Here is a 21,053-nt window from a genome sequence, read left to right as displayed (position 1 = left end):
TTTAAATATAGAGAATTGCACAATCTTTTGCATACCCACCACTTACAGCAGTTGATATTACTGAACTGGACTTATCAGTGTTAGAAGAAAATTCTATACGATTCAATGAATTCATATCCACATCTGGCTTACAACCTTCCTGGGTTGTTCTGATGGGTAGAGGGAGGAGGGAGAGGTTATCTGGGGGAGCATTCAGGAAAGGGCAGACTTGGGTGGGACACAGTGGTGTTCAGTAAGAAGATACTGAGTGTGGGAAAGGCAGTGCCTGAAGGTGAAAGTCTGACAACTGAACTGTGCTTTGGCTGGCCATGCGCTATATGCCCCTCCTCCCTCAGACCATTACAGTCCTTAATCCCTTGTGAATGCCCCCTTCAGAAAACAGGGCCCAGGAGGGGAAAGAGCCCTACATCCCTCCTACCTCATTAGCTTCTGAGGTGGAAAAGCTCAGTAGGAAACAAGAGCAGATTTCTCAAGATCTGAGTCCTTAAATAACCACCCGAGGCATTGGAGATTGAGGCAAGATCCCTCTCTTTGAAAACCCTCTTTATCTCTACCCTCTTTTCCGCCTGACTTGACTTAAAGCCAGAGCTGTAACGTAAAGACATTGGACAGTCTAAGTTCATGCCCTAAGACCACTAATCAGCTTTATGACGTCAAGCCTGTCACCCCACTTCTCCAGCGGTGTCCTCATCTACTAAATGAGGTTTTTAGGATTAGAGGATCTCTGAAGCAGAGCTACTTAAAGTGCCAGTCCAGGGTGAGATAAGGGGCTGGCATCAGAATATAAATCAGCACGCTGCTTCTCTCACCGAGAGAGTATTTCTGTGAGAAAAAAAATAATCAGCTCACCTCAGCAGTGTGCTCAGAGCCGAAGTTGGTTTACATTCTCTCGCAGCCCCTCATACTGTCAGGGATTGTGTCAGATAGTTCGAGAAGTGAAAGTTGGCTGACAAACTGCATTTGGAGCTGCACAGCTTTAAAGTATTTTCTGGCTTCTGCTCCACTGTTGCCCCCCCACCCCAACCCCTCATCAGCGCTACCTTGAACGGGAAAGTACCTGATGGAGGCTTTTCTTTTTAACAGCTTTATGAGACATGATTCACATAGCATACAATTCACCCATTTAAGATATACAATTCAGTGTGTGTGTGTGTGTGTGTGTGTGTGTGTGTGTGTGTTTTAGTACATTCAGAGTTGTACAACTATCACAATTTTAGAACATTTTCATCACCCCCAAAAGAAACCTTCCACCATTAGCAGTCAGTCACCCACCTCCCTCCGCCCGAGGCAACCACTAATCTTTCTTCCCATCTCTACAGATTTGCCTATTCAGAATATTTCGTACAAATGAAATTACACAATATGTGAGCTTTTGTCTGGTCTCTTTCACTTAGCATAATGTTCTCAAGGTTCATCCATATTGTAGCATGTGTCAGTACTTTATTCCATTTAAAATGCTGAAAAACATTCCATGGCATGGCTGTACTACATTTTATTTATCCATTTGTCCATTAATGGACATCCTGATTCCTTCCATCTTTTTGTTATTATGAATAATGATGCTACAAGTAAGTGTGTACAAGTTATTGTATGAACATATATTTTCATTTGCTGGGTATATACCTAGGAGTGGAATTGCTGCATCATACGGCAACTCAATTTTAAGTTTTTGAGAAACTGCCAGAGTATTTTCCAAAGTGGCTAGGAGAGTTTTCTGGTTGGGTTTAGGGACACAGAAGTCTGCATGATCCTATAAACAAAAGGAGAGGGACCCTTGTGTAGCATTCAACAAACTCAGGTTTGGCTGAGTTCTTTGTAGATTATCATTCCTAAACTAAGCTGGAAACATGACAGTTCACAAAGTAATCATTAATATTAGGGAGTTTGTGGATAACTTGGATTCCTGGATTCCTGGTCTTGAAAACCAATCTGCAGAAAGCAAGAAAAGGAACCATTGGGACTTCCCTGGTGGCTCAGTGGTTAAGACTCCACACACCCAATGCAGGGGGACTGGGTTTGATCCCTGGTCAGGAAACTAGATCCCACATGCATGCTGCAACTAAGAGTTCGCATGCCGCAACTAAGGAGACGGTGAGCCACAACTAGGGAGCCCATGTGCCACAACTAAGGAGCCCGCCTGCCGCAACTAAGACCCAGTGCTACCAAATAAATTAATATTAAAAAAAAATAAAAGCACCGTCTACTTCGAGGGCTCCAAGAACCCTGCAGGAGTATCTGAGGATCAGTCTACTGAGACTAGGACTCTCTGTCTTCTACAGCTCAGAGCCCCAGAAAGGGCAACATGCAGGCTTCTCATTTACTCGTGAGCAAGGCTTCTGGCTTTCTCTCAATCCTGCAATGACTAATTGGAAATGAGGACAATGTGGTGGTGGAAATTTTCTACTTTCTTATTCTGCTCTGCAGGAGCCATAGTAATCCCTATAAATTCTAAGTATATCACCAACATATTTCAGCAAATCTTTTACTTTTGCATTTCTTCCACTCCTAGGAGAACTGCTTACCCTAAATTCCATTTAACCTTTACTAGCTCTTTTGGGTTAATTTCAGTTAGAATCGGTTCCTTCCTGTTTGATCTTTGCTGATTCATCTTTTGTCCTTTTTTATGCCTACCCTAAGGTCTTACTTACTCTGGGTCTGAGCTACATTAAATCCTTTCTGGAACAAGGTAAGGTATAAATGCTCATAGAGTTACTCTAGTCTGAAACAGTAACTGTTTATAGCTCTAAGGCAGAAAGAAGAAGGACTATCAAGGGATCTAAATATCAAACCTAGCTCTAATAATCAATATTGGCATCTCATTTTTGTGATCCATTAGGTTATAAGAAGTATATAGTAAATTATAATTAATTTACTCCCTTTAATTTCTTTTCAAAAACAGTTATTCTAAAAGGATATAATTATGTTTTAGTCATTTGCTATCCTTATTTTTTCTTAAGTTAGATGACATTAGCCTTTATGATACAGATATTTGCTGGAGGTACCAGTTCATCAGAATTCAACCCGATGCACTGTATAAGACGCCAGAGATCAAGCTACTCTTATCCTCTCACTTAGAACTCAGTGAATTCTTTAAAAGTTAAAAAAAATTTTTTTATCTAATTACCATCCCTTTGTAAAATCTCCCAAAACTGTTCTTGGAGATTTTTTAAAAATCTATGCAAGTTTATGGGTAAAAGTTACTGGGTTGCTGCATTCTTTCAAAGTAAATTTCCAATTAACTTTAAATGCTCAGGGTAGAAAGTTTTTCAAGCTTCCTCCTCCTCTTTTTCTCTCCTCCTTCCTATTTGTTGTGTTCTAAGAGTCTGTCCTTTGCTCTACCAATGGTTCCTAAGCGATCTCACCCACTCCTGACCTCCTGGTTCCACTGCGTACCAATCCATTCCTTTCTCCAGCCTGTATGTCTCTTCTGAGGTCCAGTCTAGTATATCCAACTGTTTATGAAAAATTTCCACCTGGATGACCTAAAAGCACCCTCAATATCTAAAACTGAATTTGTTATTTTGATGACACCAAAAGCTTGTAAATTCTCCTAAATTTCCTATTTCAGCAAATATTACCTTTCACCGTATTAGCCTTTTACAAGTCAGCAAAACTAGACATGCCAACCTTGGCTCCCGTCTCTTCACTTCCCACCATACTATTATTTCTGCCCCATGAATACCCCTCATTTTTGTTCTCTCCCCTTCCTCCCCCCCACCTCTGCGTTCACACTCTGGATAGGTCTTCAATAACTGCCTTCTAACAGATTTCCCAGCCTCCAGCCTCCTTCCCCTCCATCACTTTTCTGCCATGGTTCTCCTTCTAAAACATGACCATGACCAAGGTATTTTATATGTCAATTATACCTCAATAAAACCAAACTTAAAAAAAAAGTCAGTGGTTCAATACTAGGTTCCTTGGAATTCTACACATGACTCTTCAAAATCTGGCCCTACCCTTCTGGGAGAATTCCTATCACTTCCTGAGTAATGAGAGGGAGCACAGTATAATGGTCAAGAACATAAGCACATAGTCAGCCTACCTGGGTCTGAATCCTGGCTCTGAATTTCTCAGTGAGAGGAAGTTCTTAACCTATTTGTCCCTCATTTTCTTCATCTGGAAAATGGGGATGATGGTGCCTACACTTACCTAAATCACAGGGTTGTTTCTATTGCTGAACATCGAGTACAAAAAGACATAATGAAAAAAAAAAGACATAATGATATATTCTACGGACTCAACAAACATTAGATAAAATGATCATCATTTTTATCCCTCCACAAATAAGTACTTGCTACTACACTCTTTAATACCTTGGTTTTCATGCTGAGAAAGCTCCTCTATCCCCCCTGCTGGTTCAATACCATAGCCTTCAAGATCCAACTCAAATTCACCTCCACTGCGATATTCTGCCGCCTCCCCTGGGGCAGTTAGTTACTCCTTCCCTCTATGCTCTGTAGCCTTAATAAACCTTCCTGTGGTCACACTGTATTGTGTATATTTTTATGTATCTGACCATCTCCTGAAACTTAAGTTAAAGCTCCTAAGTAAGGGTTCAGGTTGTGTGTAATAATGTGTGCACTCCTCACTCTATTGCCTTGTACAGTGCCTGATTTAGTAGGCATACAACACAGCTTTGCTAAATGAACAGATCCTTATCTCTCACTTTATGGAACCGAATGGATTTTACTTTGCAGCATGTTATTTTCTTGAGAGCCTCAGATCATGTCGTCCCCATCTTTGTGTCCTGGAAGCACCTAGAAGGACACACAGCAGACAAGAGCTGCACAAAAACAATTTGCTTAGTCCAGAGCCAGAGTGACAAGTTCAAATCTTTCCCTTTAGAATACCTACCACCTGTCTACAAGATTCCTAAAGGGCCGGACTAAGTAAGGAAATGTGAACCTTCACCTTCACGAGGCGCTTGAGTGAGACCGTAAACACTTTATAACTTTAGCTTTTGAAATCATGTTGCTCTTGATCCTCTCCAGGACTTAACTTACTATAAAGGAAAGTGCAAGAGCTCTTTTCTTTTTTTTTCCCCAAATTCTCATAATGTACTGACACAGTGACATGATTGTAAATTTTTATTTCCATCATGACTTAATTATTTATAGTCTTAATATCATTCACTATCAATGACCCAGAAAAAAAGTTTCTTTCTATTCTGATAGAATTGCCTTTGACCTGTGAAAGTGGTGAGGGACTAACAGTTGAAAAGCTTCAAGAAAATTTCAATGGGTGTAATATTTCTCATTCCAACTCACAGGTTAACATCAGATAGAGTGATGATTTTCCAAGAGATGGAAGGACTTCTATCCTAGCAAAAACTTTAGAGGTTAGAGGGAAAAAAAGCTGATTTAAAATAATATTTCCTCCATGTAAACTGTGGCAGGCAAATAGGCATATAACATGCAGTCAGTCCATTTCATGACGACAGTAAATTTCTTAATTAAAAATGTATTACTGTAGTGGTTAATTTTTTTGTACCAGTTAATTTTTAAAGAAAATATGTTTTGCATTAAAGATGATGTAGATAAATATTTATTGATGCAAAAATATGGTAAGTATAAAAGTTAAGTTATCAAATAAAGCCTTAATTTAAAAAATAGAAATATATTACATTTTAAAATTTAAATATAAGATCTGATGAACATAGACTAAGGGGATTCCCCTGGTCATATAATTATGGGTTTCCTTTTTTTTCTTATCCATATATTTCCACAATGAACTTGTATTGTTTACATAATAAGCTATCTTAAATAAAAAGGAATATGTTTTTGTTATAAAACTGGAAATGATTCTTTTAAAAATTAAGCTGTTGTGATTAATTTAGATTTACTTACCAAGAGATTCTCCCCTGCCACTCCTCTGTTGTTAAAAACCACACATCTAAAAACCAGGAAAGTAATTTTTGTTATTTTTACACATGATTCTTACAATATAATATAAAAATCATCTTATTGGCACTGTTTTAGAGCATGAAAGTTTCTTAAAAATCTGTTCCAAAGAAATGAGGATGCTTGATAATTTCATTAAATGCACTAAAATACATTTCTAGTTCTCTAAATTCAGCATGTAGGTTCAAACCAGAAAACTGTGTATCAAAGTGATGTTAAATTTTCCTACCAAAAGCAGAATTTTTACAACTACTTCCTATGTATATGTGTAGGCCTCCAATAAGTATTATTAAAACAATTCTGAATACAAGTCAAACTTAAATGTTTTTGCCTCAAATTAAAAAAAATATGTCCTCTACCTATTCTATTTGCAACATTAATAAGCATCTATTCCTATCCTGAGAAACAGCTCTTGTTCCCTCAAGGCTCGGCAAACACAGACACTGGAATTTTACCTGTGGTGAGAACATCACTACAGGTAGAGCTGCAAGGAGCATGGCATCTGGGTTGGAAGGTTGGGACCCCACTATGCTACTGCTTGGTGTTCAGCTGACCTAGGGGAGGAAAGACTAGCTGTGTGTCCTATAATGCTGTTTGCCTCTCCTAGGTCAATGGTCATATGTAAAGGGCTTTAGAGCAGTGCTGGCTCACAGTAAGTACACAACGACAGTTAACTAATTAGTAGCAATGGTAGTTGCAGCACAATGCTAATCTTTACACAGTCATTCTGCACTGACAAAACTTTCCATCAACCATAATCCCAGATATGTATTTTTGCCATCCTCAAACAAAATCCTGACTTGTGTCTGCATGGGTTCTCTTTGATTTAGTGAATCTATATTCATGTCAATTAAAATTCATTTTGTTTTGTCTATCTACTTAGCTAATCAATCAAGACCATTTAAGGTTCTAATTTAACCCCTCCCCTTTTTGTATTTAAAGCATTTATTATCCTTATTTTCATGATGTATTTAACACAGAAGAAATAAATACAAAAAGCCTGTAATTAAGAATATATGTGACAGGGCTTCCATGGTGGCGCAGTGGTTAAGAATCCACCTGCCAATGTAGAGGACACAGGTTCGAGCCCTGGTCCGGGAAGATCCCATATGCCGTGGAGCAACGAAGCCCGCATGCCACAACTACTGAACCCCGTGCACCTAGAGCCCGTGCTCCACAACAAGAGAAGCCACCGCAATGAAAAGCCCTCGCACCACAACGAAGAGTAGCCCCCGCTCGCCACAACTAGAGAAAGCCCGCGCACAGCAACACAGATCCAATGCAGCCAAAAAAAAAAAATAATAATAATTAATTAAATCTATTAAAAAAAAGAAGAAAAATGTTCTAATATCTCAGAAATCTGATTTGAGAAAAGGCTAGAAATATTACATTTTATTGACTAGTCAGAGAAAGATTTTAAATATACTATAAAAACATGCAGAAAAGTTAGGTAGGATCAGTTAGTCTTTAATCTTTTCTTGCTAAAAAGAATGGCAAGACACAGCCACTTGTATTTACTTGCATAAGCTCCTAAGTAACAGGAATCAGGGCTAAAGTTAGTTGTGACCTTGAACCTCGAAGCTTCCCGTCATTCAGAAAAGAACCACTTTCAAAGTGCAAACACTACATAAGGATAAAAATGGCTTCTGGGGCAAGATACCATCATGTGACTGCCCCTGAGAGAAGGGAACAGAATTAGTGAGGGGAAAGAAGACGATGATCAGCAAACTCAGGAAAAAGCAGCCTATACATCTGGGATTTTCTTCCAAATTACAGACTGGGATGTTTGTAACTTTCCTTTAGGCAAAAGTGGATCACAGCTCTGCTATCTCTTGCTAGAGGAGAAACTGTACTGAAGTCTCCATAGGTCTTTGTTTCTGACAATGTTCAATCAGTAACTGTCATCACTGTATATACCTCTAGCCTTGGGAATGAGGCAGAGAAATAAGGGAGGATGAAGCAGAGAGCAGCTATGGAGGGAGGCAGAATGACGGCTGCCCTTTGGTCCCTTTCTCCCACTCCAGTTGGCGATAAGCAATTAGCTGCTTTCGTTTAACCCCTTTTCTGCCCTGACCGTCATCAGGGGACACTTGATACTTCAGTAAAACGAAAAGAGCAGGCTGTGAAACACCTACTATTCCTAAGACATTTGATAAGCCCCTCTTAACTTTATAACAGCTCTCTCCAAGTAAGTTTTACAGTTTCTCCCAAACAATTTTAAAGGGTATGTCTAGGAGGGAAATTGTTCTGCAAAATTTATTTTTCCTACATATTTTAACTATTTAAATTTTCCTCTCAAAACAGGGAAAATATAAATAAAGAGAAGAAATACTAAATAAAAATCTGATATTGAGAAATTTTTATGACAACAGAACACGTTAATTAGGAAAGCAGGTGATTTTCACTTAATGAAGGTTAAATAAGAGGCAGAGAGCCACCCACAGCACAGGATTTCTCAACCTTGGGCACTACGGACATTTTGGATCAAATACTTCTTTGTAGTGGGGCTGTTGAGAACCACTTGGTTGAGAACCACTGTTACAGTGAAATGGGACAGATAACCTTGAGTCTGCTCAAGCCCAGTGATCTACCAGAATAAAGGGATTTTATCATACAACTTTAAAAATTTTCCAGTTCTAAGATTCCACAAGTCTTTGAGTCTATGAATAGAAATAATAATCAGCAAAGGATGGAGTGAGATGAATATTCAGAGATCACTATGCTGGTTTTAGATAATAACAACAGATAATACTTATTAGTGTTTACTACGTGCCAGATTGTCTTCTAGGCCTTTTACATGAATATTAATATTGGAATGACTCATTCATTCAAAAATTTATTAAACAGATTAGTTACTGAATTAAAGATTGAGTTAGTGCTTGTAGGAGAAAAAGAAAATAAAAATATAAGGTTCCTGGCCTCAAGAAGAGTATAATCTAATTAGGTTGAAAATAAATGCATTATACTTTCAGATGAGTGACCACAACAAAAGTGATATCACAAGGCAGTATGTGATTCAATGTCCAACGAGTGGTATAGATAATAAAGCCTTATGAGGTTAGGATTGGCAAAATTCATTAGGAAAGGATTCATGAAAAAGGCAGATAGATCTTATGCTGAGACCCAGAAAATGGTAAAGATTTTAGCAGAAGGAAAATGTGAGATATAATATGGGCTGAAGGGACCAATGTGAGCAACGATATAAGGTAGGAATGTATAAAAGTTTCTGAGGGATGAGAAAATACATCACTTTAGCTGAAACATGACTACATAGTAGGATGACGATAGAAAATAAAGATGGAAAAATAGGGTAGCATCAAAATAGGCATAGGGTTCAGAATGACAGGTTAAGAAAAGATGACAAGGAAGTTCTGCTTCCAGAAATGTCATGGTAGCTCCTACTGGGCCAACCCTTCTATAGAATAAAAAAGAAGTGCTTGCTAAATTATAAAGGCAATGGAGAACAACCAAAGCAGGCAGAAACTAAATGGGAGTTGACACTTGGAAGGAAAAAATGGCATTGGGTGAGTTTCTTTTCACAGCTTTTTGTCTGAGGGGAGGCACCAGCTGGTATTACTCAGTAATGGATAAAGGTCAAGTAGAAATGTTCAATCTCATGGGCTTGAAAACCAGAAAACAGAGTTTGATGCAACTATAAAAGTTAGAGAAAGGGGGAAATCTCAGAAAAGAGAGAGATATAGAGGCAGAGTCCTAAATTCTGGATTTAAAAAATGGGCACAAAGTCTGGCCGAGCCTTCTGTGATGTAGCCTCTAAGCAGTCCAATTAAGGATGAAAAACTGAACAGAGATTTCAGCTGCTGTCTACTACAGAGGGGACAGAGTTTGAATCGAGTTTACCCAAATTGTCTGCCTGATAAACAAAAACCAGTCATTAGAAAATATATAGAAACTCTTTTAAAAATATATAACAGAATTCAGAGTCTCTACAATGGATCATTCAAACTGTCCAGAACAAAATCTAAAATTACTAGACCATGAAGAAACAGAAAAAACATGACCCATACTCAAGAGATAAGATAATCAATGTAACTGATCCTGAGACAGTCCAGGTGTTAGAATTAATAGGTGAGGATTTAAAGCAGCTATTAAAACTATACTCAACGACACAGAAGAAAATAAGCTTGTAATGAATTTTTTTAAAAAAAGGAAATAGCAGAGGAATAAAACCTATCAAAAATGGAAAATCTAGATTAAAAAAATACAATATCTAAAATAAAAAGTTCACTGGATTTGCAAATTGCCGTTCCAATCTCAAGATGAGAGAGAAAAAAAGATTGAAAAAAATGAGTAGAACTTCATTGATTTTGGGTATATTATCAATCTAACATACATGTAATTTTGGTCCCAGAAAGAGAGGAGAGAATAGGGCAGAAAAAATATGTGAAGAAATAACGGCCAAAATTTTTGCAAATTTGATAAAAAGACACAACTCATCGACTCAAAAAGAGAGAGCAAAGTGAAAGGGGAATGAGGGAATCAAAAATCAGAAAACAAATACTAAAATGATAAACTTTATATCTACCATATCAATAATGACATTAAATGTGATTGAACTAAAAACTCTAATTAAAAGGCAGAAATTGTCAGACTGGATAAAACCTTCAGGACCCAACTATATGCTGTCTACAAGCAATACATTTTAAATATAAACACAGATATTTTGAAAGATAACGTATAAAAAAAGATTTATCACATAAACGGTAAGCATAAGAAGGCTGGAGTGGCTACAGTAACATCAGATTGATATCACAACCAGAGATAAAGAAGGACATTTCATAATGACATAAGAGTTCATTCATAGGAAGATTAACAATCATCAATGTATATGTGAGTAATAACAGAGTTTCCAAATACACGAAGCAAAAATGGACAGAATTAAATGGAATCATAGAAAATCCACAATCATAGTTGATTTTAACAACTTTCCATCAATGAGACAAAAAAATTAATAAAGGTATAAAGTGTATCAATAACACTATCAACTGTCTTAACCTAATTTACATTTATATAACACTACATCCAACAGCATAATACACATTCTTTTTAAAAAATGATAATACCTGAACATTTCCAACCTCACTAAGGTCATAAAGGCATTATGACAGATAAACATAATTCATGTACCTTCTTCTAGAATATGAAGCATCAGAAATCAAACACATAGTTAACAAGAATATATTACTGACTGTATTAATACCCAACTCCTGATTATCACACGGTAATGGAGAACACTGAAAGTTACATTCATAATTCAAGAACCCCATTCTTTCATTCTCTTGTTTCAACTCTTTCCCTATAAAATCTATTCCCTGAGTAGGAAACATGCCTCATTTGCCTGTCCTGTCTTGAATTTTCCTCATAAAACTGAGTCCTATGATATTACAGGTCTACATTATCCTGATAGGCAACAATCATGGGATTTGAGGAGCTAGTTGTTCCCAAGTTAGGAGCCTGAGACAACTAAGGGTGTAAAAAAGTAGTAAAGGAGAGTTTTCAAAAATGACCAAGTTAAAAAAAAAAAAATGACCAAGTTTTCAAATAGCTTAACAGAAATCATACATTTTTCTGCAGCAAGGCTGTACAGGTGAACCTTAACCCTGTCACACACTGTCTAATTTTGGTGAAATTACTAACACTGTAGCTCTGCTTTTGATTGGTAAAATGGGGATAATAATACATATCTTGGAATTGAGTACATATTAAATAAGATAGCCTGTGTATAGCACCTAGCATGGGGCCTATCATGCAGCAGGCACTCAACTAAGCTAAATTTAATTATAGTAAACAAAAATGGCAATTCTAATTATTTTTTGCTGATCATAAGCTCTAAGTGACCCTATGAATTTAAAACAAAAAAAGACCAACAAGTTAATATTTAATTAAATGCAATTTATTAGGCATAATATTTCAAAACTAGTGGCCACGAGGGGAAAAAGAGCCAGTTATCTTTGATGTGAGGAAGCTAAAAACCTTATTATACAATTAACATCAAGAGTTCTCTTTCAGCAATCTCTTAAAACATTTTACTGGATTTTTTTCTTTCCCATTAGCTCTCTCATTTTCCCTAACATTTACTCAGTTGCTTTCTGACGTTCTCACATTTTATCTTACTTATTTGAATTCTAGCTAGGTCTCTTTGGTATTTCTGTACCTTCTGTTAACTTAAGACCCAGCTGAAGTAACCTACAGAAAACCCTATTTAAGAACAAAAGTGTTCTACACTAATTATATGAACTAATAGGAATTATTCCAGTGTCACAGATCACTGCTGGCAACTTTATTTCCCAAAACCGAGTCAGAGACATGTATGTGTTCCAGGATGCAGATTCCAGCGGCCGCTCCAAATTAGCAAGGCATTACCCTCCTTCTCCCTGTTCTACCCGCTGCCTGGCCAAGCACCCTGCTATCTCTGGGCCCTCCTGGGATGGTTTCTCACCTGGTAGTAGGGCTGAGACAGTAAGTACCTCACTTCCATCTGACCAGACTAAAAGAGCAAGGCTCTTTTCTAAGCCAGACAATGGCCTGACTCACTCCTTTAACTTTCACAGCTTAATACTTTAAAAAATGTTCATCATGGGCTAAGGTTCTTCATATACATTACATGCAATCCTTATAACCCTATGAAGTATAGTTATCTGTACAGATGAGAAAATTGAGGCACAGAGTGACTAAATAATTCATCCCTGGATACACAGGTAGTATGTAACAGAGTTGGGATCTGAATCAGGCAGATCTGACTCAGTGATCCACTTAACTAGCTCACTACGCTGCCCTGTGCTGTCTAAACTAGTGACATTAAAGTCTCTTTTTCCAAAGAGGATGGGTGCTCTGAACATAGGGTGTCCTTTGAGTGCATGCCAGCTCTGATAAAAAGAGCTTTGTCCCTGAAAGTTTGTTAATTAAGGTATCATTTTATAGCGGAACATCCAGCAGCTCTATTCCCTAGAGAATAGGATCACTTGTCGGTATCCACCATAACTTTTTCCAGAAATGCCATGAAATAAGCTAAGTTCTTCATTCAGTGCTTTCTAACATTTAGCATTATTTCATCTACCCAGTCTCATGAATAATCAGTTAACTGACTCATTCTCAAAACTTTAAAAATCAAATTATTTTAACAACAAATGATAAAAATACTTTGAGATAAAAACATTCTGGTGTTAATTTTAAATGACATCTTATCTAAGATACTGCTTTTAGATTGGAGAGTAGTCAAAACTTGTCTTTTTTGTTTCACTGCCTGATTTTCCTTAGTTCAATCTCCCCTTCCTTCCTCCCTCAGGAAGAGTCTTTGGATGACCCTCCAATGTACTCCTAATGCTTCAGGAAATGCTAAACGTCACCTAAAGCTTAGTCTCCACTGGTGCTACTTCCTCTAAATAAAAAATGTGTAGGCCCAAACTCCAAACTGGAAAGGGATGGAACATTTAAAAGTAGTCAAATTTTAACCTCTTTAAAATCAGCTCCCACTTCAAATCTCTCAGAAAGATAAATTATGGACAATGGCATCCTTGCTACCAATAGTGGGCTCTGCAGTGAAGGACAGGAGATATTGATCCTATCAAACCACAGAAGAAAATCAGTGCTTTCTAAGTATTTTTTGTAAATGTGGCAAGAAGGAAATTTCTTGAAACATAAGCCTACAATCTTGACAAATTCCTCAGTTGATCCCTTTGCCCTCTTCTGCTGTTTCTCTCCTTTCTCTGTCAAAACTTAACAAATGTGTGACCTAGGAATTCCCTGGAGGCCCAGTGGTAAGGACTCTCTCTGCGTTTCCACTTTAGGAGGCCCGGGTTCCAACCCTGGTCAGGGAACTAAGATCCCGCAAGCCATGCAGCAAAAAAAAAAAACAACCCAAAACAAACAAACAAACAAAAAATGTGTGACCCACTCCTGCTCTTGTCTCCTGAGGTCTCCTGAGGTCATCTTTGCCGCAGCAGTTGGGCTTCCTTCCTCCTGCTCTAATGAATCTTCTCATATTGTGCTTTATCCACCCTCATTCTCCTTGCCCTTTCGGTTGCATCTGACCCTGCTGACCTATTTCGTCTCTCTGTAAAATGTCTCGCTTGCTTCTGATAGTCCAGAATCCTGGCACTTGCAACACTCTGACCAGTCAGCGCTAGAGACTTTCAGTTATCTCCCAATATCCACCCTCCCCTTTCTTCCTCAGTAACAGAATCCCCCAATTTCAATTGGGTACATGGCTGCCCAAAATAAAGATTTACTTCCAAACCTCCCTTCCAGCTAAGGAAGAGCAGGCCCAGGTGACAAAAGCAAAACTGGTACGCATACTTGCTGGAAAGCATCCTTAAAGGGAGATGCTGCATTCTCTAGTCTCCCTTTTTTCTCTTTCTTGGGTGTTGGAATGCAGATGTGATAGCTGGAGCTGAAGCAGCCATAGGTTATGAAGCAACATGATAAAAGAAACTTAGTTTTCTGACACTATAGAGTCCCGATCTACCTTCTTGGATTTTCACGTGAGAGAGAAATAAACTTGTATTTTGTTTAAGTCACTGTTATTTTGAGTTTTCTGTCACTTGTTGCCAATCCTGGTCCTCTCTAATGCATTTCTTCCCTACTACTGAATACTCTTTGTCACTTCCACTAGACTGTGCAAATGCTCTTTGGGAATATAGGTTCTGATACTGTACTTTACTATACCAAAATACTTAATGACTGACCTAGATTTCAATGGGTTTATTAGTACATAATTCTGGATGGGTCACTCTTTTTTAATATTAGTTGGGGGTGGAATAAAATAGTAGATGAAGGCTCTCAGTAAAAGAGGTCAGAGTAAAAGATGATTAAGATGCTTTCAGAGTTACTGTTTTTCTCCCTGACTTTAGTTGAAATGCTGTAACTTAATTCAGAGAATGGGTAAAAGATTTAAGAAAATAGGATATTATCCTGGTATACAAAATAATATCTATTCGGCTATATTACTGAATAGAATTTTTTAAAAAGAAATCTTGAAGAAATGGATGAGATTTCTAACTACTTTATCAATCATATGGGTGTAACTTATTAGAGGGAATGACTTTTTGTCCAGTCCTCTGGTTTCTATGAGGGCTTCTCTCTAAATGCACTCCTGGCCTCCTGGCCTTCCTTACTTCACTTGTCCTCCAGGAGATGAAGGACTTACCTGATTGATACAATTTTGAAGAATGAGTGGGTCGTGTGGCTCAGCAAATTCTCTTCTCCTCTCAGGGGCAAGTTTATTCAGGGAAGTACATAATGGACTCTGCCAATGAAGGCAGCCCAAGTATTGCCCACTCAGCTCCATTTACTTTTGACTTCTTAACCTTTACTCACAATTACCTTAAACAAACCCTAGCTTAGTTTCCTTTCATTATTAATTTTGAATTAGTGGACCTTAACAGAAAAGTTTTGTGTTGTGTCTTTGTTAGTTTTCAGGTACAGGAAAAAAAATTTACTTAACAGTAACAACAGTAAACCCTTACGTTTCATTTGTCCATATGCCAGGAGTTAGGTTTTCTCTAAAGTCTAAATCATATCTCACAAGTAAAGCATCAATGGTTCCCTGGTGAACTGACAGAATCCATGACCCTCCCTACATAAACTGCACATAAGATAGTAACTGGGGCCTGAGGCAAGGGCACCCTCATGATATTGGGGTGCTCGTGCTGCCTTTGCAGCTCTACTGTATAAGAGACATTAACATAATACCAAAGCATCCCTGCAAGGAAACTAGATGTTTCCCAAGAGGTAGGTTTGCTCATACTTGCTCTTTAAACTATAAAAACATGTTCTACTTTGCTCAGGGAACAGAAGGTCTAGGAAGGAAGACAAAACACTTCTAAAGACCCATTTTGCTCAAGGCATGAAACCAAACACTTTACACATTCTAATTCATTTAAACTCTGTAGTAAGTGAGAAGCTACATTGGGGAAGTTAAAAATTAGTTGCCCAGGGTTACTCAGTAAGTGGAAGTTCCAACATTTGAACCCAGACCTGGCTCTAAAGCCCATGCACATTCCCCCATATTACACAGCCTTCCCCAAGCTCTGTTACCTACTGGATCCCATGCAAGGCTATCAGTGACTTAGATCTGTTTTGCAACCTAAGGACTCCACACAGCCTTGTGCCAAAGTTCCAGATCCATTTTTTTCATCAGTGGTCTTTGAAACTACCTAGCTGTCTGTGGTGGATTGTAAACACATTTAATAGCCCTTCCTCTCAAGAGGTGGAGGCTAAATTCCTACCACCTGACTCAAGGGTGCCCACATGACCTGACTACAACATGGCAGAAGCAACACTGTGAGAGTTCTCAGCTTGGGCCTGAAGAAGCCTTGCAGCTGTCACTTTTGCACTCTTGGAACACTGTGCTGCCCAGTGAACTTGGGGTGAGCCTGATGGTGGATGAGAGACCACATGGAGCTGAGAAGAGTCATCCCTGCTGATGGCTCCCAAACCCAGAGTTGTCCAGGCTGCTGACCACAAATGCATGAGTGATCTCGGCCAAGACCAGAAGAACCACCCGGTTGAGCTCAGCCCAAATTGCTGGCCCACAGATTGTGAGCAGAAATGTTTTTAGCCACTAAGTTTGGGGAGAGTTTGTTATACAACAAAAGCTAACCCTCTCTGACCTAGATTCAGAGATTCCTTGCAGTTAAAAACAAATGAGGATAGGTCCAAAGGCCACTGAAAAGTTTACTGGTCATTGCTTACTCATGCATTCTGCTACCTTCAAGCCCAGTGTGATTCAGCGTTAGAGTTCCCTAAACCCAAATAAGCTGGGTCTTCAAGCAGCTGACAGTGATCTGGTCCAGCCTTACCCTCTCATAGGCTCCTTATGGTAAGGTCAATTTCCCACAACCCTTTGTATCTCCTCACAGTACCCAGCGTAGAGCCTTCCTTCTATCATACATTCTCAATAAAATTTCTGAATCAGTAGAAGAGATTTTAACCCTTAGGGAAGCTAGAAACTTCCTACAGCTTTGAAGCACAGTGTAACAGTAGCCATGGTAATAAAATTTGGCAACTTTTACAAGTAATGGAAAAAAGCCATGCATACCGGTAACTCTTGAGCTTATGAGATTCAGTCCTTGAGTTTCAACTACATTGTGTTTTGTGTGTTTGTTTTTGTTATTTATTGAAGTATAATTGATTTACAATGTTGTGCTAATTTCTGCTGTACAGGCAAGTGACTCAGTTATACACATACATACATTCTTTTTTTTAAATATTCTTTTCCATTATGGTTTATCCCGGGAGATTGGATATAGTTCCCTGTGCTCTACAGTAGGACCTTGTTGTTTATCCATTCTAAATGTAATAGTTTGCATCTACTAACCCCAAACTCCCAGTCCATCCCTCTCCCTCCTCCCCTCCCCCGTCAACTACATTGTTTTTAAAAGCACTTTCTAAGTCTTGGGAGACAGTTCAGGCAAAGTATAGAATCAGCAATTTAAATATGTACAAAAGGCTTTATAATCTGTATTTTCTGAGCATGACTAAGTTTTAGCAAAAAATTGGAATCAAGCCTCATATCTAACTGAATGGTACTTAAACATTGTATCCAATGATATCCAATGATAAATTCCTGCTATTGCTTATAGTGCAAATTTAATAGGAACCATAATTCTGGAACACCATATCAAGGCTTTCAAGAGACTGTCACCTCATGAACAAAATAGACTTTATCTGAAAAAGATCAGAGTTAACTTGTTAAAATTGAATTAGCTATTATGGCATTTTCTTCTTTATATCAAAATGTTTTTATTAATATAAAGTCAACATCAGTTTTTCACAAAACAAGTGTTTTGAGTTTAAGAAAAGATACAACTTGGCTTTAAACACAACTCAGAGTGTTCCACTACAATAATTACCATTGGCTAAAAAAGACTGAGGCTCAGAAAAGCAGTACCTTTCACAATGAATCTGCTTTCAAATTTTAGAACTGAACCAGAAACTTAAAGTTGCTAAGTTGCTTGCAAAAATTAAATAGTATCTGGTGACTGAGTTGAATAATGATTACTGAAAAATGCTGTGCCATCATTAACTGGACCCTAGCCACGTGCACCTGCAAACTCAGGTGGACAGAAAAGGCACAGATCACCTTTGGAAAGATAAGGATGACCTACAAGCTGATTCTGAATATTTTTTACACTTGGGATCTGAGCCGATGAGGCAAGATTAGTGGATCCAGAGCCCAAATGTGGAGTATGACATGAGGGACATTGGGCAGTCTCTCAGCGGTTTGTAATTGCTATTCTCCTAGCAATCCCTTCACTGTGGCCTACTGCTTCTTAGCCCTGGGTCCTATGTCAATTCCTAAGTGATTCTAATTTCATGCATTCATTCAACCGAAATCTGCTGAGTGCCTAAGTACTATTTCCTGTGCAATGATTCAGTTATGCATTTTCCTGAAAAAAGAGGGGAAGGAGGAAGCAGGGGAAAATAATAATTTAGGGGATTGCATAATCCATGCAAGAAATAACAAGTATTTCGGAAACAAACATGCAGACATATTTAAGCTTCATTTAGAATGAATTAAGTGAAAAACAGAAGAAATCTTTCACTGGTACCTGTATCCCAATTCTTCACTAAGGTGAATCATATGAAGGATGTACGATTCCTTGCTTGTTCCAGTGAGGCCAGGCAACAATAAGATAGTAGGTCTGGTGCTGGCATCCATATAACACTTACTGTTATCATCATCAAACCAGTCCAGTGAAATCTGCCCTCCATCTGCAGTTTTAATAAGTTCACTGAAAGAAATAACACAAAAGACATACATACTCTTTTAGTGTTTCAAGTCATGTCTTAATATTAGTTCCTAATTCTCTCTCTCTTTCTCTCTCTGTATATATATATGCCATTACTTGGTCCTCTCAAAATAACTTCTTTCCAGCCTCCACTAACACACACGTCACTTTCTTTCATCACATGAATGTCATGAAATTAGTATAATAAAGTATTTCCAGCAAGATCAGTAAAAGATAGTATGTAAAAATGGGCTTCAAACTACTTCAAATATTTATCTTAATCATTTCCTCATTGCTCTGAAATACCCAGCATTTAACCCCTATTTGACTGAGGTCACCCAAATAATTCAACAGAGAATCTTGAATAAGTAAACTGCTGATCTGATCACCACTCTAGCCGTTTGACTCAATAATGCAGTCTCCTCACAGAGCATATTACAAAATTTGCTTCTTAAACACTTCAAAGTACTTCTCGCATAGTATCTACGAACTTGAAGAGTTTTCCCAAACGAATAGTGCAAGTTCCAGGCAACAAAAGAAACTCTAAAGGGACTAGATGACTCAGTAAAATTAATAATAAGCACCATTTAAATCTCCTGGTTACTGATATATTCTGGACCATATCTTTAACACCTCAAGGACATTATCCACAAGAACCCATTTGCTTATCAATATGAAGTCCTTTTACTGGGGTCCATCACAGAAAATCCACATTAATTGGCATCCTTCTCACCCCCACCGCCAGCTCAATGCACATCATCAAAGGATCTAGGTCCTCAGGGACAGAGGCATGACAAATTGGAAAAAGAGTAACCCCCAAACACTTCTCTCACCTTAGAAAATAAACCATTTACATCAGAGCACCTCCCCCCAGCAGTGGTGAAAGGTAACACCTGAATATTTTCCTGCAGCTGCGTGTGTCTGTGGCAGACGTGCCTTCCACCTTCATTCCCCCTTGCTTTTCTATATACTTAACTAAACCGGAGGTTGTATTAACCAAAAACTGGGAGTATGCAAAACATTGTGATTTTGAAGAAATGACTGAAAATGGAACTTTACTTACTTCCTATACTTCACCGGAGGCTTGGAAGTGATGAAAGGTCTCAGCAGTGTCTGTCCTCGACTCTCCCAGCACCAGACCGTCGGGTAGTACGTTTCTGTCACCACAGGACAGTGGTCCTGAAGGAAGCGGCTGAAACTTTCACCCCCTGTCACTAACTGGGGCTTCTGTGGGGAAAGCCAGTGTCAGTGAAGTGTCCAGAACAAAGTTTCTGCCAACTGTAAACCAGAAACAAGCGCAAACTCGTCCCTAGCGCGAGATCCATCTGATTACATATCCTTCTGGAAGCCTGATGCAAATAATACAAACACAACGAACTTAACAGTGGTTTATTAAACCCTTCTAGGGAATGGAGAGAGTTGACACACGGGAGTCATCCTCAGAAGTGCTAGAGCATCGCGGAGCTGCTTTACCAGGTTAGCGAATGGTGACAGGGCAGTGCCGCCGCGCCGAGGTCAGCAGGGTCCCGCGCGCTCAGAGGGCGTCCATCAGATGCCGGGGGAAGGGCGCCCCGGACGGCCCCAGACACTCGCCCCAGACAGCGGCACCTCCGGCTTCGCCTGCTGCTGTCACTCCCGGAGAGCTGCCCGCGGCCCTGCGCCCGCGCCATCCCCCGGCTCACCTTGGCAATGCTGCTCATGTAGTAGCAGGCGTAAGCGAAGCTGAAGCCCAGGATCAGGGATAAGCCCACTCCCGAACCGAAGAAACCGATCCGGACTTGATGCTCCAGGTAGAGCGAGAGCTCCCGGGAGAGCATCCGCAGGTCCATGGCTAAGCGCTGCATGGCCCGGGGACCGCGGCGCGCGGGTGCTGCGGCCGGAGGCCAGCTAGCGGGCACGGAGCGAAAGCGGGCACGCCGGCGCCGCCGCGGACCCTTGACCAGAGCGTCTCCGGCCGGACTGAGCCGGGCTTCCGCCAACGGGCGCGGCCCAGTGGCCCCGGGAGGCGTAGCCCGGCACGCCGTACTCCGCCGGCTCCGCCCCGGCTTCCCCCGGTCCGCCCCCCACCGCCTGCCACTCAGGAACCTTCTTGCGGCGCAGTTCCAAGCTTGCACCCCCGCGACGGCGGATGGTGTTCTCTCGGCCGGGTCGCAGTCAGCCTGAGTGAACCCCCAGAGTTGGGAGAGAGCGGGTGCCATTTCGGAGAAGGAAATGGGCCTGGCAGCGCGCGTTCAGGCCCCGGGGCGGGCACCTGCCCCAGTGACCTTGAACGATTCCGCAAGGGTCTTGGTTAAGCCTTCTGGTAAACTAGCAGCTTTAGGGTGCCCAGGAAGTGTACGCTGCAGTTGTAAGATTTGGGGAGTTAATGTCAAAGATATGTTAGGAGGATGCACTATGTAGTGAA

At 39.7% G+C, this 21,053-nt stretch overlaps 1 protein-coding gene across 2 annotated transcripts in view; it reads right to left on the bottom strand.

The window, feature by feature from the left end:
* Positions 1 to 20,493, bottom strand: part of ABHD3 (abhydrolase domain containing 3, phospholipase) — a gene marked incomplete at its 5' end in the record, with an annotated part of 38,041 nt that extends 17,548 nt beyond the window's left edge. For both annotated transcript variants that reach the window (XM_082853331.1, XM_082853332.1), the window contains 4 exons: positions 5,847 to 5,892; positions 18,470 to 18,652; positions 19,713 to 19,876; positions 20,332 to 20,493. In XM_082853331.1, the coding sequence (XP_082709457.1) occupies positions 5,847 to 5,892; positions 18,470 to 18,652; positions 19,713 to 19,876; positions 20,332 to 20,493 (555 nt within the window). The remainder of the gene's footprint in view (positions 1 to 5,846; positions 5,893 to 18,469; positions 18,653 to 19,712; positions 19,877 to 20,331) is intronic.
* Positions 20,494 to 21,053: the final 560 nt, after the last annotated feature.

This window comes from Leucopleurus acutus (assembly GCF_964270905.1).
Source record: "Leucopleurus acutus genome assembly, chromosome: 13".
NCBI classification, from domain to species: domain Eukaryota; kingdom Metazoa; phylum Chordata; class Mammalia; order Artiodactyla; family Delphinidae; genus Leucopleurus; species Leucopleurus acutus.
Note: the sequence above shows the minus strand (reverse complement) of the source record. Positions and strands in the feature narration are given on the sequence as shown.